General features: G+C 43.4%; 2 protein-coding genes across 6 annotated transcripts in view; one reads left to right on the top strand and one right to left on the bottom strand.

The window, feature by feature from the left end:
* TPP2 (tripeptidyl peptidase 2) overlaps positions 1-8,092 on the top strand; it is an 83,664-nt gene extending 75,572 nt beyond the window's left edge. For both annotated transcript variants that reach the window (XM_075918739.1, XM_075918740.1), the window contains 2 exons: positions 4,822-4,941; positions 7,147-8,092. In XM_075918739.1, coding sequence (XP_075774854.1) covers positions 4,822-4,941; positions 7,147-7,236 — 210 coding nt within the window. In that variant the 3' untranslated portion in view covers positions 7,237-8,092. The remainder of the gene's footprint in view (positions 1-4,821; positions 4,942-7,146) is intronic.
* An 11-nt stretch (positions 8,093-8,103) lies between these two features.
* Positions 8,104-21,620, bottom strand: part of METTL21C (methyltransferase 21C, AARS1 lysine) — an 81,079-nt gene continuing 67,562 nt past the window's right edge. For all 4 annotated transcript variants that reach the window (XM_075918742.1, XM_075918743.1, XM_075918741.1 and 1 more), the window contains 4 exons: positions 14,224-14,384; positions 10,424-10,566; positions 9,484-9,601; positions 8,104-8,881 (listed from right to left, as the gene is read on the bottom strand). In XM_075918742.1, the coding sequence (XP_075774857.1) occupies positions 8,487-8,881; positions 9,484-9,601; positions 10,424-10,566; positions 14,224-14,374 (807 nt within the window). In that variant the 5' untranslated portion in view covers positions 14,375-14,384 and the 3' untranslated portion in view covers positions 8,104-8,486. The remainder of the gene's footprint in view (positions 8,882-9,483; positions 9,602-10,423; positions 10,567-14,223; positions 14,385-21,620) is intronic.

The following is a 21,620-nucleotide window of genomic DNA, read 5'->3' as shown; positions in this document are numbered from 1 at the left end:
CTGAAACTGATCAGCGGCTGATTCCAGGAACCCCGGGGCAGAGAAACTCTGCCTCGGGCTTCCTGTAGTCAGCCGCTGGTCAGTTTCAGCACCTGCTGAATCTGTACGCCAGTTCTGATTTAAGTACAAACCTACACTCCCTATCTTGTACGTAACCCTGGGACTGCCTGTATACCTAACAAAGAAAAGCCTAAGCCCCCTAAGAGAAGGGCACGCTCGTTGCCTCAACAACCCAGAAGAGGTACACTTTGACTTCTGCTGCACACTACGTGGCTGTCTTCAGAGAACTATACACAATGACTCCAAGATCTTTTTCCTGATTAGTTGTAGCTAAATTAGTCCCCATCATATTATATGTATAGTTAAGGTTATTTTTTCCGATGTGCACTACTTGACACTTATCTATATTAAATTTCATTTGACATTTTGTTGCCCAATCGCTTTAGCTTGGTGAGATCTTTTTGAAGCTCTTCACAGTCTGCTTTGGTCTTTACTATCTTAAGCAGTTTAGTATTGTCTGCAAGTTAAGCATTTCACTATCACAGCATAACTAGCATTTATTCCCTTTATTTCAGATTTTATATACTTTTTCCAATTGTATCAGTTTTATATTCAAGTATAACTCTGCCACAGCATCTTGTGTACAGTAAGGGTCAGCAGAGGTTGCTCTCCCATGGATGCTGGCTGCTTTTCTCTTTGGTGGAGTACTAGCATTGATGGGCGAGCGCTTGGAGATCAGTTTAGCACACGAAGTAGACACGATAAATAGACGATCAGTGGATCGATCGCTGCAGCATTCATCCCCAGCATAGTGGAGATAAGCCCTCACTAAATAAGAGTTTGTGCTTTTAGGACTTCTTTGCTCAGTCACAGCTTATGTAGAAAATTAAGTATCTTATAGGCAGTGTGCTAAATACTTGTTAGGCAGCAGTTGAACTTTTGGAATACAGGGATATAACCGGTCACCTTTGGAATTGTTTTCATAAAAGGAATTTGATTTTCTATTTCATAAGAAAAATCCTATTCATTTCTAGCATCTTGAATGTGTTTCATGTGTTGTGGCTATGCTTTTGGAAAGATTATATACACACTGTATATATTTAAAGTACCCCCCACTCCCGCAGTCTACTCAAGAAATAAATTCATTTTCATAATGAAGATTCCTTTAAAAGAAGAATCCAAAGTTTTGAAAACCTAAGCCTATTGTTTTTTCCTTAATTTTTTTTTATATTTATGTAAGCCTTTAACCTTAACTTAGTTTTGTAAAAGCCTTCAGAGACTATAAAATATTGTTATATAATATCCATGCCCTTTGCTCCTGTAATGAAAGAATGAACGTACATTCAGCAAGTCAGATTATTCAGTTCCACTTAAGCTATGCTTGGTGCAAGACCACTGTGCTTAAACCCTCATTTGCCCTGTAACAACTATGGTGCCTGTGTATTTTCTTTGTTTGTTCACTGCTATAGGTCACTAATAAATTTGTTACGGAGTATAACCCCCGACTCTAATCCCTGTATTGCAGTGTTGGACATTTCCTTCAGTTTATTATGCTATATATTTTTTGTTCATATTCATTCAGCTAATTTTCAATCCATGTTGTTGTTCCTGTCAAAAACAGTTTTGATTAAAATGTTGAGACCAAATCAGGTGCTTAATTAAAATACAGGTGTCACACCTGTTACAATCCCATCAGCAAAGTTTTGTAATGATTCCCAAAATAGCAATTGAGTTTGTTTACTTCATCATGCAGTCAGATGGAAACATAAATTTCTATTAAGACCGTGCTTCCAATTTGATTTTTATTTGAAGAAAAACTGTTTACTCTTCTGTTATCTGCTGTTTTGTTGATCGATGTTGTGACTTCAGTCTTTGTTACATGGCAATTTTTACAGTGAGACTTAATTTGGCCAGTGCATGCACAGATGCTGAAGTTGGAGGTTTGTTTTCTGTGGGAAAACTTCTGTGCTTATGATCTTTTGTATTATCTTATAGTGCATCATGTATTATACTATTAATTTCTTATTAGCTTAAGATTTTATGTGCTTCATTTTCATTTGATGTACTAATCTTATTTTCACAAAAGCTAATGCCGACAGTTTTCTATTTACAAAGAACTGTTGAAACTTAATTTCATTGTCCACTTTTTATCAATTTGATCCATTGGAAAATCCAAGCTTTTATCATTTAGAAATGCCCAGAGTTTTATTTGGCCAGAGCAAAAGTGTTTCGTAAAATACTTTGTTTTTTTGCCACAAAAACTCTAGGAAGCCCTGTTTCGAAAGAAATGCTGTCAAGTGGCTTTCTTCCTGCCTTTATCACTGATGTTCAGTAGCCATTCAAAACTTGCAGGGTCAGGTAAGAGCTTTCTTAATAGAGCAGTGGCACTGTTGCTAGTTAGCCTCCAATGTGTTATATCTGCAGAGTGCCAATACCTCCATTTTATTTTGTTGTTTGTGATTTTATCACCATATTTTTCCAGAAGGGACCATATTATTTTTAACTTTAAGCAAACAAATCTTCTAATAGAAGTACTGAACAATTGTTCAGAAGTGCTTGCTAAAGAATTTTGCTTTAGGAAAGCATTCAGAAAATTGGATTGAAAATGCAGAATGCTGAAATACTTTTCTAATAACAATATGTGAAAAATCTGCTGTATGCTCATTGGTGCTGTATGCTCATTAGCTCATGATCTAAAGCTTGTAATGTCTGTCTTGGGTATTTCCATAGAAAATACGTACAGATATGTTCATCTGTGAGAGAAGTGTGACTGATTCTTTTGAGATATTGAAGAATAGTACACTTTTAAGAGCTTTTTCCATTTCAACATTACTGATTATTCAGCCTCTTTCACTGTTACTTAAATTGAATCACTGGAGCCCTGATCCTGGAAAAAAAACACATACACCATATAGGCAGGTGGTTACCTTTCAATAGAACTACTGAGGTCACTAAAGTTTGGCATAATGAATCTTTACAGGACCAGAAACTTTATACTATTGGAAAATTAGGTAGGTCCATTTTTTTATAACCTTTTCTGATTTAATTATCAGCACAAAGTAGTTCTCTTCTATAAATCCTTGGACCCTTTCTTTCACCTTCCTTTAAAGGCATGCTGATTGTCATGAGAGTCTGAACTTTTATCTTCTTCTGTTTGCTGCTCCTAGAGTGCCTAGTCAGTTTTCAGGCCTCCAGCTGTTACCTGTGTCTGGACAAAGACTCGTGTTCTGCTCCCTCCTAACTGGAACTTTAAAGCTGCACAGCCTACTTTTCACCCACCATCATTTTCCCTCATGTTTGACCAGTATGCAGTACCTCCACTTTCCTCTTTCTGCAGGTCCTAGGACAATGTACACCAGGTGCCAGTAGGCCTTCACAGGAAAAAAAATACATTCTTAAGATGAAAAACATCAGAGAAAACATTAAAAAAAAAAAAAAAGTTTGTACATGCTTACTAAAAATATCAGCGATTGCCACGTAGAGATAATGGTAGACCTGCATCTCTTCAACCTGTCAGCAGTGAGAGGCTCCCCACAGAACCAAAGGTCTCTGCTGAATCAGAGGGAATGCCTCATATCTGTTTAAACTCAGCTGGGGACTCTTGTACATTTCAAAGCAGGTGCCCGCGTGCATCCCGGAGCCTCCGGGGGCTCTTGTACACTTCAAAGGAGGAATGCGGAGGAGCTTATCGATTAGTAGAATAGTCGATGAACTACATTTTAACATCCCTAATCCCAGTCCTGAGATCTCTCCTGTGCAGACTCCCTCCCCATCCTGATGTAGTGGATTGTATCAAAGATGAAAGACTTAGAAACAGATTAATAAAACTGCATGGGACCTAAAGAGGTCATCATGTCCAGTCTCTTGTATTCAATCACTATCTAAACTAGGGGTGGGGAACCTGTGGCCTGAGGGCCACATCTGGCCCCCAAGGCTTGGGGCTCTCTCCCCCGACTCCCACTCCACCCTATACTAGTGCTCCAGCCCTGGCTTCCTCTCCCTCTTCTCCCCCTCCCCCCCAACGTCACACTGTTGGCACTTCACTAATTTCTTTAAAGTATCAAGGAGATATGACCAGAACCTTCATAGCTGATTTTTGTTAGGTTGTTAAGGACCAGTTTTGTTGTGTTGTTTGACATATCTGTGGTGGACATGTGTGTTCACTGGCACGTATTATTTGTAATATTGATAAGGGACTAAAAGCTAAGTGATACAAATACATTAATTAACCCTGTTAATCCACAAACACTCTGGCTTTCATATCTTAGAAAGCAAATTCTCATGAGGAATAAGTATGAAGCAAAAAACCAAAGCCTATCTTCATGCTTATGTGTTTTCATTGCTTGTTTATAATTGTATACATATCTCTGTGTATACACCATCCACTATCTTTGTTTGTTTATGTTGTAATTTTAACACTTGCTGGAATTCTTATCCCCCAGTCTGGCATTACTTTTTTCCAAGCTAAGTATCTTAGCTATTAGAATTTATTTACATTACTGTTGATTTTAGCCAGATATTGAAAAATCTGAACTAACTATAAATGTGATCCAGAAGACAGCTGTTTGAGTAATGAGATCCTCCGAATCCTGAAGTTTGTGATAGTGACACACACATACTCTTATTTTGGAATTAAAACAGGACTGCAGTAACTGCTGCTATTTATCTGTACTCCATCAACATGTGAATAAATTTGAAACAGTCCCTTTGGCAAAATGTTTGACTTCTGACTTGTTTGCTTTAATTTTTGTTTGCCTGAACAATGTTAGTTTTAATACAGTGGTAGGTTTCTAACTTTTTATTTTTTTTTACGTACTGTAGGTTTTAACATTTGCCTATAAGCATGCACTGGCGAATAAAATGTATGGGAGAGGTCTCAAATTTGCCACAAAACTTGCAGAAGAGAAGCCAACCAAGGAAAACTTGAAAAATTGTATACAGGTAAAGGATAGTCAATAGATCCATTAATTACAGTCTGGTATTGTTCTATATGCTGCAGTATCTCTTAATACAAGAAAGATTGGTGTGGTGGGAAGGGCACTTGTGAAGTCCAGAGGCAATATCCAGAAGCCCAGCCTCTGGGATACAAGAGGGTGCTGGGATTCCTACTTGACCATGCTTCCTGGACGTCTCATGGGAACTCCCATCTTTTGTATCAGGCTCTTAGCTTCCCCTCATCCATGTGCTAAAAGGGAGAAAGGGCTTTGTCTCCTCTTCACTCATGCCAGAGCCCTCCCTTCAATAACTCTTTCCCAGTCTGTTCCAAATGAGTGGGGTGAGAAGGAAGCAAGACCTCTTTTTTCCCCCCCTTAGTTAGGAGATGCCCAGTCAATAACTTCACTGCTGCCTCTGCTCAAAGCTTTTCCAAGCAACAGCATGAGATTAATGGTGCCCCTTTACAGTTTCAGTATTAATTCCACTCAGCTGCTTGGCAGATCTCATAATAATAGCAAGTTCTCTGAGCTATGAACACTCCCTAGCTTTGGAAATTCAGGCCACTTTTAGGGTCCTAGCTGTGGGTTTATGTGCCTAACTTGACTTTCCCAACTTTTAAGTTAAAACATTTTCCCACAACTTAAAAATTGGCTTTAAGTGGCTTGTTCCTTGTACCAAGGTATCAAGGTCAAGAAATTATTATTCAGAGACCTACTAGTACAGTGACTACTCTCTAGGCTTATACAGTAAACTTCCGATAATCCGGCTCCTTTAGGGCCCAGGGGGTGCCAGATTATTGGAAGAGGGGGCTATGAGGGATCTGGAGTGGGGTGGGAAGGGATGCCACCCCAGACCTCTCATAGCCTCCCCTTTTGATAGTCTGGCTCTGCCCCAGGCGTCCCTGATTCAGCCACTGCTGGTCAGTTTCAGCAGCCTCTGAATCGGGGATGCCTGAAGCAGAGCAGCTGGGGTGCTGCCGGGTTGGTCCCGTAATAGCGCTGCCCCTCGGGGCTGCGGGACCAACCCGGCAGCACCCCAGCTGCTCTTGGGGACGCCTGGGGCAGAGCAGCTGGAGTGCTGCCGGGTTGGTCCCGCAACGCCGAGGGACGGCGCTACGGGACCAACCCGGCAGGACCCCAGCTGCTCTGCCCCAGGCGTCCCCGATTCAGCCGCTGCTGCTGAAACAGATCAGCGGCTGACTTCAGGAAGCAGCTCTGCGCGGGGCTTCCTGAAGTCAGCCGCTGATCTGTTTCAGCAGCAGCAGCTGAATTAGGGATGCCTGGAGCAGAGCTGCTCTGCCCCAGGCATCCCTAAGAGCAGCTGGGGTGCTGCCGGGTTGGTCCCGCAGCCCCAAGGGGCAGCGCTATTACGGGACCAACCCGGCAGCACCCCAGCTGCTCTGCTCCTGGCTTCCCCAGTTCAGCTGCTGGTCAGTTTCAGTAGCGGCTGAATGGGAGAAGCCTGTCTGGCTGCCCCAGCACTTCCGGATTCCTGATGGTGCCAGAGCATTGGATGCCGGACTAATGGAGTTTTACTGTACATGAATTCTAAAGTTCTTAAAGTTGAATATCAAAGAGAAAATGAAGGATGAAAGCCATTTTGCTTATCTAACGCTAAATTAACTATACAGTTATTCAAAACAAGTGAACCTCTCTGGTCCAGCAATATCCATGGTCCAGTAAAATTTTAGTTAGCTGGATGCCCACTTGTGATGCGTGTTGCCAAGTTTTCTGCAGTCATACAAAGTTTGTTTACAGCCACCAATCCTGACTTGTAGTGTTTTGTGCTGTTGTTTAGCTCCAATTTAACCCTAAATATCTTCCAAGAGCCCAGTAAGCAGTGGAAGTGTTAGTAATGCTTCTAGACAGTATTGACCTTCTGTGTTTCAACAAATTCTCTGGTTCAGCACTGGTTTGGTCCCAAGGATGCAGGGATAGAGATTCAGTCTATATAAAAAGAAAAGTGCCTCTGTTTTACTGGGATTCTTATGTTGCATAAGGCAATGTTTTGTTGACCTAATCTCAAATCTAAATAACCAGTCTTCAAAAACTAAAACCATTCCCTACAAACTGTATGTTTAGAAGTCCAGAAACAGTCATGTTATGCTTTTTACATCTGTATTGTGGCATTTGATATCATGTGTCATTCTTTTGTGTGCTAAAGTGTCAAGAATATAATATAATTGTCTGTTTATCAATTATTTTTCTTTAGCTAATGAAGTTACTTGGATGGACCCATTGTGCATCTTTTTCTGAAAACTGGCTTCCTGTCATGTATCCACCTGATTATTGCTTGTTCTGAAATACCAACAGTTGTAAACATGAAGATGGTTTTTATATTGACAGGATAGAAAAGATAAGTTTTACCTTTTTAATTGGAACGCATGTCTTCATCAAATACTGAATGTTGATTATTAAATTTGTGTATATTTATCAGAAAGGCACCCTGGTGTGGCTTAATACCTGTTAAACTGACTCCTAACATCAGGAAGTTTACTTAGCGTACATCCCATTGCTGGCAATGGATGTGCCGGACTTGCCAGCACCAAGGATTTGAAATTGGGTTGGAAAAGATTTCTTGCATGCATGTTAGGTTCTTAACTGTTAATTTTAACTGCAAACCTGTAAAAGCTCTCTCTATATTTTTTTTTTTTTTTTTACAGTGAACAGGGTTTTAACATGTTTAATCTTAATTTCCTTTTCAATTGTATGAAGGCCTTAAAGCTACATCTGAGTAGCTAAAATTTTATTTATTAGACTGTAAAGTAATGGAACTCCATTACCTATACTGTTTGCAAGAGTTTACATTACATTATGATTTTTTTTAAAAAAACAACCTTTCAAACAGTCTCTGTGTGTATCCTCAGAATTACTGATACATAGGTGCTCTTGTAAATCTTTGTCTTGGAGATATTTCAGGCAAACTTTCAAAAATCCATATGAAGTTGAGTATCAGGTTGGACTGATACAGGTATAAAAGTGCCAGACAGTTAATCAGGTATTGTAAAGCTATACATACAAATGTTTAATAATGTTTAAAAATGTAAAACACAGCATAATAAATGTGCAAAATTGAAAGTAAAAAAAACCACCATGTGCACTCTGATACTTTAAAGGATTTTTTAATAATTAATAAAAACAAATAATGAAGCTGAAAACTGTTGTTGCTTCTTGAAGAGTACATAAGCTGTTTGCTTTAACAAGTTCTGTGTTAGTAATCATATTGAAATTCAGTATAAACAAGATATAAAAGTACAGCTAGATCCAATAGTTTGTTTGACATTTTGGAGATTGACTTTCTGGTTGTGTTTCGTTACTTCTGACCCTCTGGCTGCAATAAATTGATTTGCTTGATTAGATCTTTATATAAGCTTATGAGACCAATCAGATCTCATCCTCACATTATTATTGTCCATTTTAACTTTTCATGTATTGAAGTACGAGATTCAGGAACAGACTTATGGACATGCATGCGCAATGAGTGCACTAAGTACTAAAAACTAGAGAACTCTAACTTTGAGGGACTGCTATTGCACCAAAACTATTGTTTTCTCAGTTCTCTTTTACTGTGACTTTAAACAGCTTAATATTTGATTCTGGAAATTCTGCTAGAAGTGTAACGAGTAATATGTTGCCAAGTTTCTTTAAAAACTCAAAATCTGTACTGAATCTGAATTTGTTTGCCCATAATAATACTGTCCCTGGCTGACATAAATATGCCAGTGTTGTTAGCAATGGATCCAGACATGTATGGTGATAGACAACATCACTTGCCAAAATAAAATCATAATGGTGAGTTGATTTAGGAAAGTCTTCGTTGAGATCTTCTCCCCACACGAGCTTCCTCACTTCAGGTTGGTGTATATTCATATGTTTTGTATTTCTTGAAATATTCATTTGGAGATTTTCAAGTACTTCTGGTAGATCAGTGGCTGTAACATAAGCTCCTAAAGAGAATATGCAGATTGTGTTGGGTTTTTTTTGTATAAACCTACCATTTTTCCCCAATTATCAATTTTGGTAGTGGTTGTTCACTCTCTGGTCGTCATTCAGTCAACAGACAAACTCCCCTTCTCCCCTCTGCCCCACATACATACTCACTCGTCTGTCTGTCTGTCTGTCTGTCTGTCTGTCTGTCTGTCTGTCTGTCTGTCTGTCTGTCTGTCCCTGGATTGGGTAACTCATAAAAGAGTATTTGGACGCACATCTTCAGTGTCCCAAAATGCTGCATGTTATGCTACAGGCTCAAATTAAATAGCTCTTAGTTCATGTTAATGTATTCATCTCCAAACTAGGCACCTTTTAGTCTGCATCCAGAGCATCTTTACAGGGAGTTATGGTGCAGCATTTTGGTGCACACGCCTGTATTCCAAACTAAGGGGCAGTTTACACAACCCCTGAAGACTTTTGAGCCAAAGAGTCATAATTGCTTGTTAAGTTTTAACTGTAGTTATTTCAGTGACTACAGTGTTGGTGTAGTTGCCACCTCACAATTGATGTATTTGAAGGTGAGGATGTAGAAATACTAGAATTTAATTGGTTTACTAACCTAGTATACTAGCCACAATGGACACCAGTCCTGTTCCAGCACCAATTTCGAGTACCTTTTTGTCTTTTAGGTTGAGCTCTTGTTGATTTGATTCCAGGTACTGAGATAAAGCCAGTGCCTAAGAACAGTTAAAATATATCCATAAAGTATTAATTTGCTAATGGCCCTGCAGCAGTTCATTAAATAATTGAAAACCATTTTTCTAATGAGTATTTTACTTAGACTGAACATACTCAAATATATAGTGCACAAGGAAATTCAGAAAAAGCAACAAATTAGTTCTCTCATTTTTAAATAAGACCGATGGTGCTGCTTGTCCAGTAACTGAGCAGTGAGATGTGGTTCCTGGTTCCAGGTAATATCCTGGATAAAACGGGCTTCAAGCCTCTGCACTGACTGTTTGGGATGAAGTTGCTCAAGTCTGCTCTAAATAAATTGTCCAGTTCTTGTATAAATGCTATGCGATGGGATCTTTTCAGTCTTACTTCTGTTTCCCTTTGTTTGTTCTTACTGGGTGTGCTTACTTCCCGCCAGTGACTGACTGAAGATGTTGAGAGAGAACAAAACACATCTTCCCAGTTTTCCTTCTGATTTAATGTCTGCACCCATACTACTTCATATGATCAACAAATAGAAGTGGCAGTTCCCTGCACTCTTCAAATGGGTGAGGGGGGCGCAGTTTTATAAAGGACTTACAGGTTAATCATTTATTACTATTTCACAGTTTGGGCCCAAAGTGGCAGTAAGAGAGGTATAAGCTAGAGATCCTTGTTCAAGTGGTTACCTTTATTCTGCACTGGTGGAAGCCTGACAGTAAGTGAACAATATGGCTGTTAATCACAGAGCATTATTTTCATTTCACTTCTGTTCCAATGTCCTATTTGTTCATTTATTTTGTGATGTGTTTCTTACTTGATTACAATACATAGGTAAAACTTACACCAGGCCATACGATAGCTCCAAAGTGGTCTATTGATTCTTGAATAGTGATTTGGCTGTCTGCATAACAATAATGCTCCTTGTCAAAATAGGGAGAAACTGTAGGAACCCACTTCTGTAGTATTTTAAGAATTCTTGGTGATTCTGTGAGAGAAAAGATCAAATATTATATTACTAGAGGATTTACCCAGTGTTGCTCACATCCTTAACTCAAGTTACTTGTTTTTTAAATAAACTGGAAATACCCATTCTTTATTTAAATCCTTGCTCTCTGGTGAGGCTGGGATGAGGGGTTCAATAGGCAGGCTGCCCTGGGGAGAGAGGACAGCCACAGATCTCTCTCAGCTGCAGCAGGTACTGCTGAGGGAGGGGTACAAGTCCCACATCTGGGGCAGGTCCAGGTTCATCTGTCCACTGCTCCCCAGCCAGAGTGAGGAATGCAGCAAACTGCACTTCCCTTTTGTCAGGGAGTGAGAGGAAATAGCCAACAATGTTGCTGACTGAATGGGGATGGGGAGGAGCAGCTTTAGCCCACACATCCTGCCCTCCCTAAAGGGTGCCTGGGGGGTGGGAGACTCTGAGCTAGGGCAGTTGCAAATGGGGTGGGGGGCACCCCCAACCAGCCAGCCCCTTTCTACCTGCCTGGTGATTGCTTCTCAGACAACCATTCAGAAAATAATGTTTCCTGGCACAACCAAACCCTTACCTTGCTTTAAGTTATAAGAGGAAGCTGTACACCAAATGTGTTCCTAGCTCTTACCATTTAGAAGGAGTTCTTGAACAGACCCAGAGCGAGACACATACTCAAATATATAGTTGATTTGGTAGATATGAGCATATTACATGCACTTTGTTGCATAACTGGGAGAAGAAAACTTGTAAGACTCGCCTGCAGTCAAGACAATGTTTATGAAGGCTTTTCTGAAAGCTGCTTTTTCTCTTGGTCTCTAGTGAGCTGATCGTGCAACTCAGTGAGCCATTGTGCGCAAGACCTGGATCTAAATGCGGGTGGGCCAGCTGTCAGTCAAAGTGAAGGAAAAAACCTTCACTTGGTGAAAAAAAATGTTGGCCTCTATTTTGGCATACGTTTCTGTCGCCATGTTGAAACTTAGGTAAACCACATTAGAAGCTGCAAGTCATGCTAGTACCATATTGAAATGAGGCTGCTTGGAAGTGTTTAGGTTGCTGGTATAACTGCACATTTATGGACGGGGTAGCAGGCTAGCACTGGTTTGGACAAAAGTAGTACACCAGATTCTTTAACTGCAGGTGGTTTGGACTTCTGTTTTGTATCTCTTGAAAGTCAGCATTCTGAATGTCATCTTCTGAATATCAAACACTGTATTTTCCTATCTTAACTCATTTCATTTGATCTGTGAAGCCCAGCATAGAATGGCTGCAGATTGCAAATACTGCCCTGTTAAAAAAGTGCCTTTTCTCCCAATGTCCTCCTTAATGACACTGAAAAATGGAACGCTGCTGCTAGTGGAGTGTGACAAGCATAAACTCTTTGTACTCCTAAAACAGAAAACTGTACTGTGGGATTCATAGCTTTCAAGGCCAGAAGGGGGCCATTGTGATCATCTAGTCCTGCGATGGGCAATCTAGGCTAGCGAGTGGGCTGCAAGGTTGTTGTAACCAAGACCGTTCCTTGGGATAGGGTAGTTTTGCTAACTGTGCTTGCATATTTAGAATTTGCAGGGTGTGCCAGTAAAACTGTAGCGGCACTTTAGATGCAAAGGGAGCGCACCTCTGTCACAATGTTGTGTGCAATCAGCATGCATTTCATTTCAGTTGCCTTTGCTGTAAGTGCGTGTCGCTTTAGTAATACCAATAGCAAAAAAAAAAACCCCTATGTGGATGAATACCAGCAGAATCTGACAACCCTGTGCTTGGGCAACGGTAACAAAATGTTGGCCACAGGTTGCCCACCCCTAAACCAGTCTGACTTCCTGTATCACACAGGCCAAAGAACTTGCCCAAAATAATTTCTAGAATAGATCTTTTGGGCAAATATCAAATGTTAAATATTGCTACCACAATCCTTGGTAAACTGTTGCAATGATTAATTATTCACAGTTAAAAATCATAGAATCATAGAATAATAGGACTGGAAGGGACCTCGAGAGGTCATCGAGTCCAGCCCCCCGCCCTCAAGGCAGGATCAAGCTCCGTCTACACCATCCCTGACAGATGTCTATCTAACCTGTTCTTAAATATCTCCAGAGAGGGAGATTCCACCACCTCCCTTGGCAATTTATTCCAATATTTGACCACCCTGACAGTTAGGAATTTTTTCCTAATGTCCAATCTAAACCTCCCCTGCTGCACTTTAAGCCCATTACTCCTTGTCCTGTCCTCAGAAACCAAGAGGAACAAATTTTCGCCTTCCTCCTTGTGACACCCTTTTAGATATTTGAAAACCGCTATCATGTCCCCCCTTAATCTTCTTTTTTCCAAACTAAACAAGCCCAGTTCATGAAGCCTGGCTTCATAGGTCATGTTCTCTGGACCTTTAATCATTCTTGTCGCTCTTCTCTGTACCCTTTCCAATTTCTCCACATCTTTCTTGAAATGTGGCGCCCAGAACTGGACACAGTACTCCAGCTGAGGCCTAACTAGTGCAGAGTAGAGCGGCAGAATGACTTCACGAGTTTTGCTTACAACACACCTGTTGATACAACCTAGAATCATATTTGCTTTTTTTGCAACAGCATCACACTGTTGACTCATATTCAACTTGTGGTCCACTATGACCCCTAGATCCCTTTCCGCCGTACTCCTTCCTAGACAGTCGCTTCCCATCTTGTATGTATGGAACTGATTGTTCCTTCCTAAGTGGAGCACTTTGCATTTCTCTCTATTAAACCTCATCCTGTTTACCTCTGACCATTTCTCTAACTTGGTAAGGTCATTTTGAATTATGTCCCTATCCTCCAAAGAAGTTGCAACCCCACCCAGTTTGGTATCATCTGCAAACTTAATAAGCGTACTCGCTATCCCAATATCTACATCATTGATGAAGATATTGAACAGTACGGGTCCCAAAACAGACCCTTGCGGAACTCCACTTGTTATCCCTTTCCAGCAGGATTTAGCACCGTTAGCAACAACTCTCTGACTATGGTTATCCAGCCAATTATGCACCCACCTTATCGTGGCCCTATCTAAGTTATATTTGCCTAGTTTATCAATAAGAATATCATGCGAGACCGTATCAAATGCCTTACTAAAGTCTTGTGTCATGCAAATTTTGAGTGATTTTTGTTTACCTCCAAGTAACTGATAAATATTAAACAGTGCAGAGCCAAGAACTGTCACATATCTAAGAAAACTGTCTGGAATAGAAGTAGACTGTCACATTTTCTTGCACACAACACAGAGCAAAATGTTCCTATTTTCCAGTGGTCCGTTTCAAATGTTGTAATTTACACTTCAATTTGTTTTGCTAGTCTCAATTTCTGGAGTGATAAAAAGGGTTACAGACTGCAATATAGACTGTGGGCCAGGTTTTCAAAAGAGCTTTGCACACAACAGTTCCCAATGTATATCCAGCCACTTCTGGTAGGTGCCTAAACAAGAGCAGAGTTCTTTTGAAAATCTTCTTGAGTGGTGGATGCTGAGCACTTCTATAAATCTAGACCAGTATAAAAAAAAGACATTAAAGAAACAAAAATTTAAATGAAAGTAATTCTGTAAAGAATAAAAATGGGACAGTATGGTGACTTGGCAGTTGTGTATCTAGGAAAATCTAATATTCTACAGCTTACTAGCATGCCGTAGTTTTTATTAAGTATCAACCTGAATGGGATTCTGCTATTGCTGAAGAATAGTCAGGGCAATTAGACTCATCCTGACATTCAGCTTGCTCTTCACTGAACTCTTCTTTCGTTGGGCAGTCCATGGCTCTTGGAAGTGTGTTGGGGAGTGGCAAGTGCTGTGTGGAGATCATAGCAGGAATGCTGAAGGAGGAAACAAATTGTTAAAGGTGAGGTACTGGGTTCATAACATAGTTATGCAGTTCCTTTCAATTAAAGGATCCCAAGTACTTTACTAATACTATACTTTAAATTTTAAAGGTGGGTTTTTTGTCCCTTTTGTTCCACTCATATGAAGAAGTGGGGTTTTCCCATGAAAGCTCATGATTCTCTCTCAGGTGCCACAGGGCCACTTCGGTTTTTTTTTGTTTTAAATTACAGAAGAACACGGCTACCCCTCTGAGACTTTTAATCCTATACCTAGCATCCATACACACAATGTAAAAAATTAATTTAATTAATTTAATTAATGTAATTTTTATAGATCCTAGCAGTTGCATGTGCTGCGGGCTCTTCAGTACAAAGCATATGTATAAAGCTTTTTATACTGGAGAGCAGCTGTCACTCTACAAGTTGGGCCAGGAGCAGGTGAATGGAACTGGCTTATTAGACAGCTCTGGGGCTGTCTAGACTGCAGTCACCTTCTTTCGAATTTAAATCAAAAGAACGAGGCTTTTCTTTTGACAGCGGTACTCATTTCACGAGGAGGAACGCCTTTTTCGACGGAGATCCTTCGGCGGCGGGGGGGGGGGGGGGGAGGAGTGTGTGTGGACGCGAGGAGCCAGTTTTTTCAGAAAAAAAAAAAAGGCCTCCATGAAGAAGCCCTGGTGGACCAGTCCGGGGCATGCCTTGCATTTCTCTGGTTTCTGTCTGCAGCCATCTTTTAAAGGGACAGTCACCGTCACAGCCAGTTGTAGCAGCAAAGCAGCCAGAGCATGCGGCCTTTCCAGTGCAGCCATGTTCCAGCCTGAAGACCCTCCTGGCCCTTCTAGACAGCCTTCTGGGGACCCAACGAGGGGCTCCAAATGCCAGGCACCGGCATGGTCTGGGCCAGAGCTCTAGACCCTTCTTGAGCTCTGGTCAGAGGAAGAGGCCTTACAAGCCCTGAACACCAGGTGGCGAAATGTGGACATTTTTGGCCACATGGCTGAGGCCCTGGCCAAGAGAGGGCACCACCCCGACACCTAGGACCAGGTGTGCTCTAAAGTGAAAGAGCTGTGCCAGGGATATGTAAAGGCCAGGGAGGAGAGCTTCCATTCTGGTACAGCCCCCTACTACTGCCCTGATTATTCGGAGCTGGCCCAGATCCTTGGTGGTGGGGAAGCACGCACATCCCTGCATCTCGTCTAGTCTGGTTTGGGGGACCCTGTGGTGGACATGCCAGAGCAGGACCTAGAGCAATCCAGGGAGTCTAGAGACGGGGAGATGGTGCCAGAGGAGGAGGACAGCAAGAAGACCGTGACCCTCACGCTGGAGCCAGTCACCCAGACCCCAGAGGCCTCCCAGGTGTCATCTGATGCCAGAGACGAAGCAGCAGGTGACTGCAGTGAGGTCGTGTAACACAGAGTGGTGGAGGTGGGTGCACTGTGGGTGATACACAAGGGAAACCTGTAATGCTTACCATGGACATCATGCAGCTGGCTGTGCATGTGCCAACATGGTCAGCGATAGTGTGACACATGGGGGTGTGCCACGTGGTGGCATAAATCATGTCCAGAACACACCCAGGTGCGTTGTCAGTGCAAGATCCCATTTGCACTTCGGGACCCCTGTGATGCTCAGGCTGATGCCCAGGTCATACATGGTGTTACCTTCAGAACCTCTGAGTCCCCTGTATAAAGGAAAGGGCATGCCCTTTTGGGCAGCTGTTGCATAATGACTGATTGTGTCTGTCATGGCTTCTTCCCCACTCTGGCATGATAAATGCAGAAGTGGGGGCCAGCAAGTGTACCCAAAAGCCTTATCTACCAGGCTTCGGTATAAAACGTCCCCCAAAATCTTAAAAACCTAGATCTTGGGAATAAAACTTCCGCTGCCACCACCCAAATGTTGATAAAGAAATCAGGGGGAAGATCATTTGGGAAATCTCACCCCTAAGATAAAAATCAAGGCACACAATCACTGCCAGGTTAATAAAAAGAAAAGAAGAACTTTTATTATTAAAACAATATTCCTGTTGCAAACATAATGATTAAATAGGGAGGTAACAAAATATACTCATGGAGGAACTCCATGGGCCTAGAACTTAGTTACCAAGAAAAGCCAAAATATCTTTTAAGCAGTGCCAGATCTCAGATCCCATACCCAACCCTTAAAGCGAAACTACCTAAACTTTACCCTACTTACAGAAAATGAAGAATGGTGTCTTGGAGAGAGAGAGACATGCTTGTCCCTCTCTGTAGCTGCAGAGAACTCACCCAGAAAGACAAAAGGACAAAGGAACCCAACCGCAAAGTCATGATGCTGGGAAAAATGTTCCTGCCTGCAGCCTCTAGTAGAGGTACGAGTTCCTGAAGATGCAGGCATCATGGGCCCGCCCTAACCACCCAACACAAATGTCAGTAAACTGGCCACAATGGTTGACGAGGGCCTGGAGGACCATTGAAAAGTAGATGATAATGTTAATGAATTGGGCTGCTCGATAGGCCGGTGCATGGATTGGAATGTGTGTCCCATTAAGCGCTCCTCCACAGTTTGGGAAGCCATGGGCAGCAAAGCTGGCCACGACGCTGTCCAGATCTGCTAGACGGACGAGCCTGTTCAGCAACTCAGAATTGATGGCCCTCACCACCTGCAGAAAGAGACAAATAGACAACAAAATTTTAGAAGGGCTGCCTGATCTCTTGGGAGAAGAACCCACCACCCACCTTCCCCCTCAAATACCCCAGAAATCCCCTCCTCAGAACTCACCCCCCCCCCCCAGCAGCTCAGGGTGAATGGAGGAGCTCCCTCCCACTCCACCCCATCCCCCACTCCGCCTTGCCCTTTCCTGACAGTCTCCCTTTCTTACCCCTCCTCCCCCACAACTGTGACTGTCCCCCAACAATGACTTGCCTCCATCAGGATGGACCCAACAGTAGACCTGCCCACTCCAAACTGCTGTCCCATGGAGCAGTAGCTGTCAGGGGTGGCCAGCTTCTAGATGGCAATAGCGATCCTCCTTTCCAGGGGGATGGCGGACCGCAGGCAGGTGTCCTGCTGTTGCAGAGCGGGGTGCGAGCCAGACACACAGCTCCTGGAAAGTGGCCTTCCGCATTCAGAAGTTGCGGAACCACTGCTGGTCGTCCCACAGCTCCATAACAAGCCGGTCTCACCAATCAGAGCTGGTGTCAAGCCTCCAAAAATACCTCTCCATGAAGAAGTTTGGAGGCAAGGGCAGTGGGGCTGCATGACAGGCGAACCGTTTGTGCCTCTGGTCTGGGTCCAGGTGGGGAAGTAGCCTCGTGACCAGGGCTCGACAAACTATAGAATCTACTCGTCCGGGGCGAGTAGATTTCAGCCGCGCGCCCTGTTCATTCGCGGCGTGCGCATGCGCAATGCGGCTTTTGTGCATGTGCAGTACGGGGCTGGCGAGCAGTTTTCGCTGCCATTTGTCAAGCCCTGCTCACGACTGTGTCATGCAGATGCAGCAAAACTTGCAGTATGATAGCATGGGAGCCATCGCCTGCCCTGGGGCAACTCTAGCTCCATGGCAAAAAAAAAAAGGGATCCAAATCAGGAAAACCTCCAAACAAAAAAACCTGCTGTGCTGTCCCAGGAAGCTGGACACTCCAAACAAGCACTGCAATGCCTTGCTTACCTCCTGGAGGGACAGCAAAGGCAGCTGCAGGAGCAGAGCAACGGGTGTTCAGGGGGTCCCTTTAACCACGCGTCTCTGCAAAGGGCAGGCAGCAGCACCCGGAAGGAAATGCTGCCCCCATGGCCTGGCAGAAGCGGTTCCGGGTGGCGCTTTCTTTCGAAAGAGCATCCAGCAATCAGGACGCTCTTTTTCGAAAAAGCACATCAATTTTCCGATCCACATAATGGAGTCTAGACGTGCTTTTTTGAAAGTGTCTTTTGAAAACGCATTTTTCGAAAGGCGTGCAGTCTAGATGTACCATAGGTGTGCACTGGCTGCCGGCCCCCTTCCAGGAAGCCGGGCTTCACTGCATGCTCTGCAGAATAACTTTATACTACTATAACCATAATGGAAACTGATAAATGGATTATCAATTAACAGTTTAAACTCCTGGCAGAACTGAGATATGGCCAGACACAGGGGTTAACAGACCTACTGCTGTGGAAAGCGCCATGAGAACTCACTGACAGCACATAGTGGGTGTCTATTTTCACTCATCCATGGTAGCACAGAGGAGAAGTGGTTTTGTACTGACTCGGGAGGAGAAGTGCTATCAAGAACATCTCTTCCTAAAGAACCTCTGATTTCCTTAGTGGTCTCATCCATCCAGCTACTACTCAGGGCTGAACCTGCATAATTTACACGTTCTACTGTAATATGATCCTAATCAGCAGCGGTATGATACAGACTTTGTCAAGATTACACAAGAGTGACCAGACATCCTGTTTTTAAAGGGACAGGCCTGTGCTTAAGCCTCCTACAGGGCTATGTCTACACTCGCGGCTTCTTGCGTGAGAAATATGCAAATGAGGCTAAGCGTGGAATATCACCGAGCCTCATTTGCATACCTAATGAGCCGCCATTTTTGCAGAAGAGGCTCTTGCACCAGAAGGAGCTGTCTACACTGCCCCCCTCTTGCGCAATGCTGTTACGTCGATTATTTTCAGAAATAACGGCATTGCGCAAGAAGCCGTGAGTGTAGACATGGACCAGGTGTCCTGCCTTTTTATTAAAAGTGGGCAGATTGTCCTGTATTTTCCACATCTTCCCCCATCAGTATTGGCTGGTCCCGCTGCTGGCTGGATCCCTGCTTGCCAGCTGCCTGAGTGAGAGGCTCCAGAGGCTGATGAAGGGGGTGGATGTGTAAGGGCAGAACTGCAGCATGCAGGGCCAGCCATTCCCTATGGCTGATCTACTGATCTATCAGCACGGTCCCAGCTGGGCACTAGCTGTCTCTAAGCAGGGTCTCACCCTCCGTCCCATCTCCAGCTGGCGCTGGCTGCATACTGCAAACTGTGATGGCTGGTGAGTGCATGGAGGCATCAGATGGTGGTCGGTTTACTTGTTGCCTCTGCTAACTAGCTATTTGCTCTCTTACTTTCCTCTCCCTACTTTGTCCCTTCATCAATGTTGCTTGTAAGCTGGCCACTCAGCAGAGATTCAAATTCTGCCCAGCTGATTAGCAGAGCTCCCACAGCTTGGTTTTGTTTTTACTGGTGGTGCACATTTGCACATGCCTCTGTGCCCAGAAAACAATGGGCATTCTGCCCACGGATGGGAAAAAGTCTGCATGTGGCTGGAAAAGATTAGAGGGAACATTGCCCTTCACCCCTCTCCCCACAGCCCCACTACTCCATATCCACCCCAGCAGTGTGTGTCCCCCTCCTATTACGCTGTGGAAAACCAGCCTGTGGTCAGAGTGCTCAGCTCACCAACAGTGTATGTGTGGGGGGGCAACGTCCTTCCTTCCTTCCTTCCTCCTGCTGGGGTCCCTGGAAATCTCAAACCCCTCTGGCCTAGTGAGCTGGCCAGAAGGAACCAAACCCTGCATATGCCAAAGCCCACATAAGGCAGGCACAGTGATGCCTCTCTACTCCTTAGCTAAGCTCTGGAATGGTTGGGGAAGCAATTTCCAGCCTGTTTATGGCCCAACCCTGCCAACTCCACAGCAAGCTCCCAGGCAGGGCATTAGCATCCTCCTCATCTACCTCCCCAGCCCTGAGTCCTGGCCCCAGGGCGTGCAGGGCTACTCCATTCCCTAGGCACCTTCCAGTGCTGTACCACCTCTCTGGCTAAGTTTTCTGAAGCTCCAGCATAGAGATTCTCTGAGTTCTAGTGCATAGTGCATCCTTAGGTCTTAACCTTTTCCTGCCCTTGCTGTGGCTGGGTTATTTAAGTGGCCAGTAGCAGCCTGGAGGGCTTAGCTGCCTTTCAATATTGTGTGGCCAGGAAGGAAAAGTTGCTTCCAGCCATGGAGGTGGGGAAGAGATAAGCCCTGCAAAGACACAGGCTGGGTCATCCCATCCCCTTCCCTGCCTTGCAGCACCCATCCTTTCCTACCTGCACAATGCTGAAAGCCTGCTGCTGGCCCCCTCCTAGTGTGAACGCTGGTAGAAATCTTGGGGGTAGGAGGGCATGTGACCCACAGGCCCAGCTCCTGGGGGTTGGAGAGGTGGGTCTGGAATGGGGACCAGAGAGTGCTGAGGAGGGAGGGTTTGGTTGGTCAGTTCTCCCCTTCCCTGTGAGAGGTATATGGGAGTGTGTGTGTGTCCTCTGCCCATGTAAACCCTAAAGCCTTAAAGATATTAAGGTAAATTAAAAAATCCAATTCTGCAGTTTTCTTTTTAACGGTCTCAGTCAATTTGAATCTCTGTTCCATAGAATTCTGATCAATTGATTGCTGTTGAATTCCTGAATATGAGTACTTTTTATTAGGTGTCCCGTATTCAGCATAGTGAAATATGGTCACCCTGTTACACTACTGCCGGCTAGAAGCTTTCCTTTCCTGATCCATGCACGTGTGTGTATAGCTACATTCTTTGCATGCTCAGTCAATTCTGACCTCTCCAGTACAGCAGTGAGCACACTGTAATCTCTCGCTTCGGAAAACTATCCTTTCATCGAACAGATGCTACGCTTTCAAAAATGTTCTTGTTGCATGTCCATAGCTAGAATAAGATCAATATTTTCTTATAGTTATATTTGCTGAAATAGAAGTAATCACATCTCAGCTGAATGCTACAGAGGCCATGAAGGAGTACAAGCAATGTGAAGGCTAAATCAATTGGATGTGCAATTGGGAGGGAAGACAGCTACAACATGCCACCCTTTGGCATCCACCAAGTTGCAATCCCAGTGTTCTGATTAGTATGGCAAATCCAGTGTTCTTACAAATTGCATGTGGAATTACTCTGGCAACCACATTTGGCTATACTTTATTATTTTGCAAAATGTTTTGGAGAGAAAAATCTACTGCACCTAAACAAAAGCCTTATCATATTGAAGCAGATGGAAATGTTGCCAGTAACTTCAGTGGGAGAAGATGCAAGCACTGAGAGCACATGTCTGGTAGAATGGTCTGGTAGAATGGTCCTCTAAACATGGGAAAGTGTGCAATTAATTTAATTATGAACTTAAATTCATCAGTGTACAATAAAACTTGGCAACAATGCCACATATATATCTTTGCTATATTCATTCATTGCCTAAATATAACTTTAACAGGCCAAAATTGCAGTTTGATCATATGGAACATAAGAACA

This window comes from Pelodiscus sinensis, chromosome 1, assembly GCF_049634645.1.
Source record: "Pelodiscus sinensis isolate JC-2024 chromosome 1, ASM4963464v1, whole genome shotgun sequence".
Taxonomy (NCBI): domain Eukaryota; kingdom Metazoa; phylum Chordata; order Testudines; family Trionychidae; genus Pelodiscus; species Pelodiscus sinensis.
This window is presented reverse-complemented; position numbering and strand designations above follow the sequence as displayed.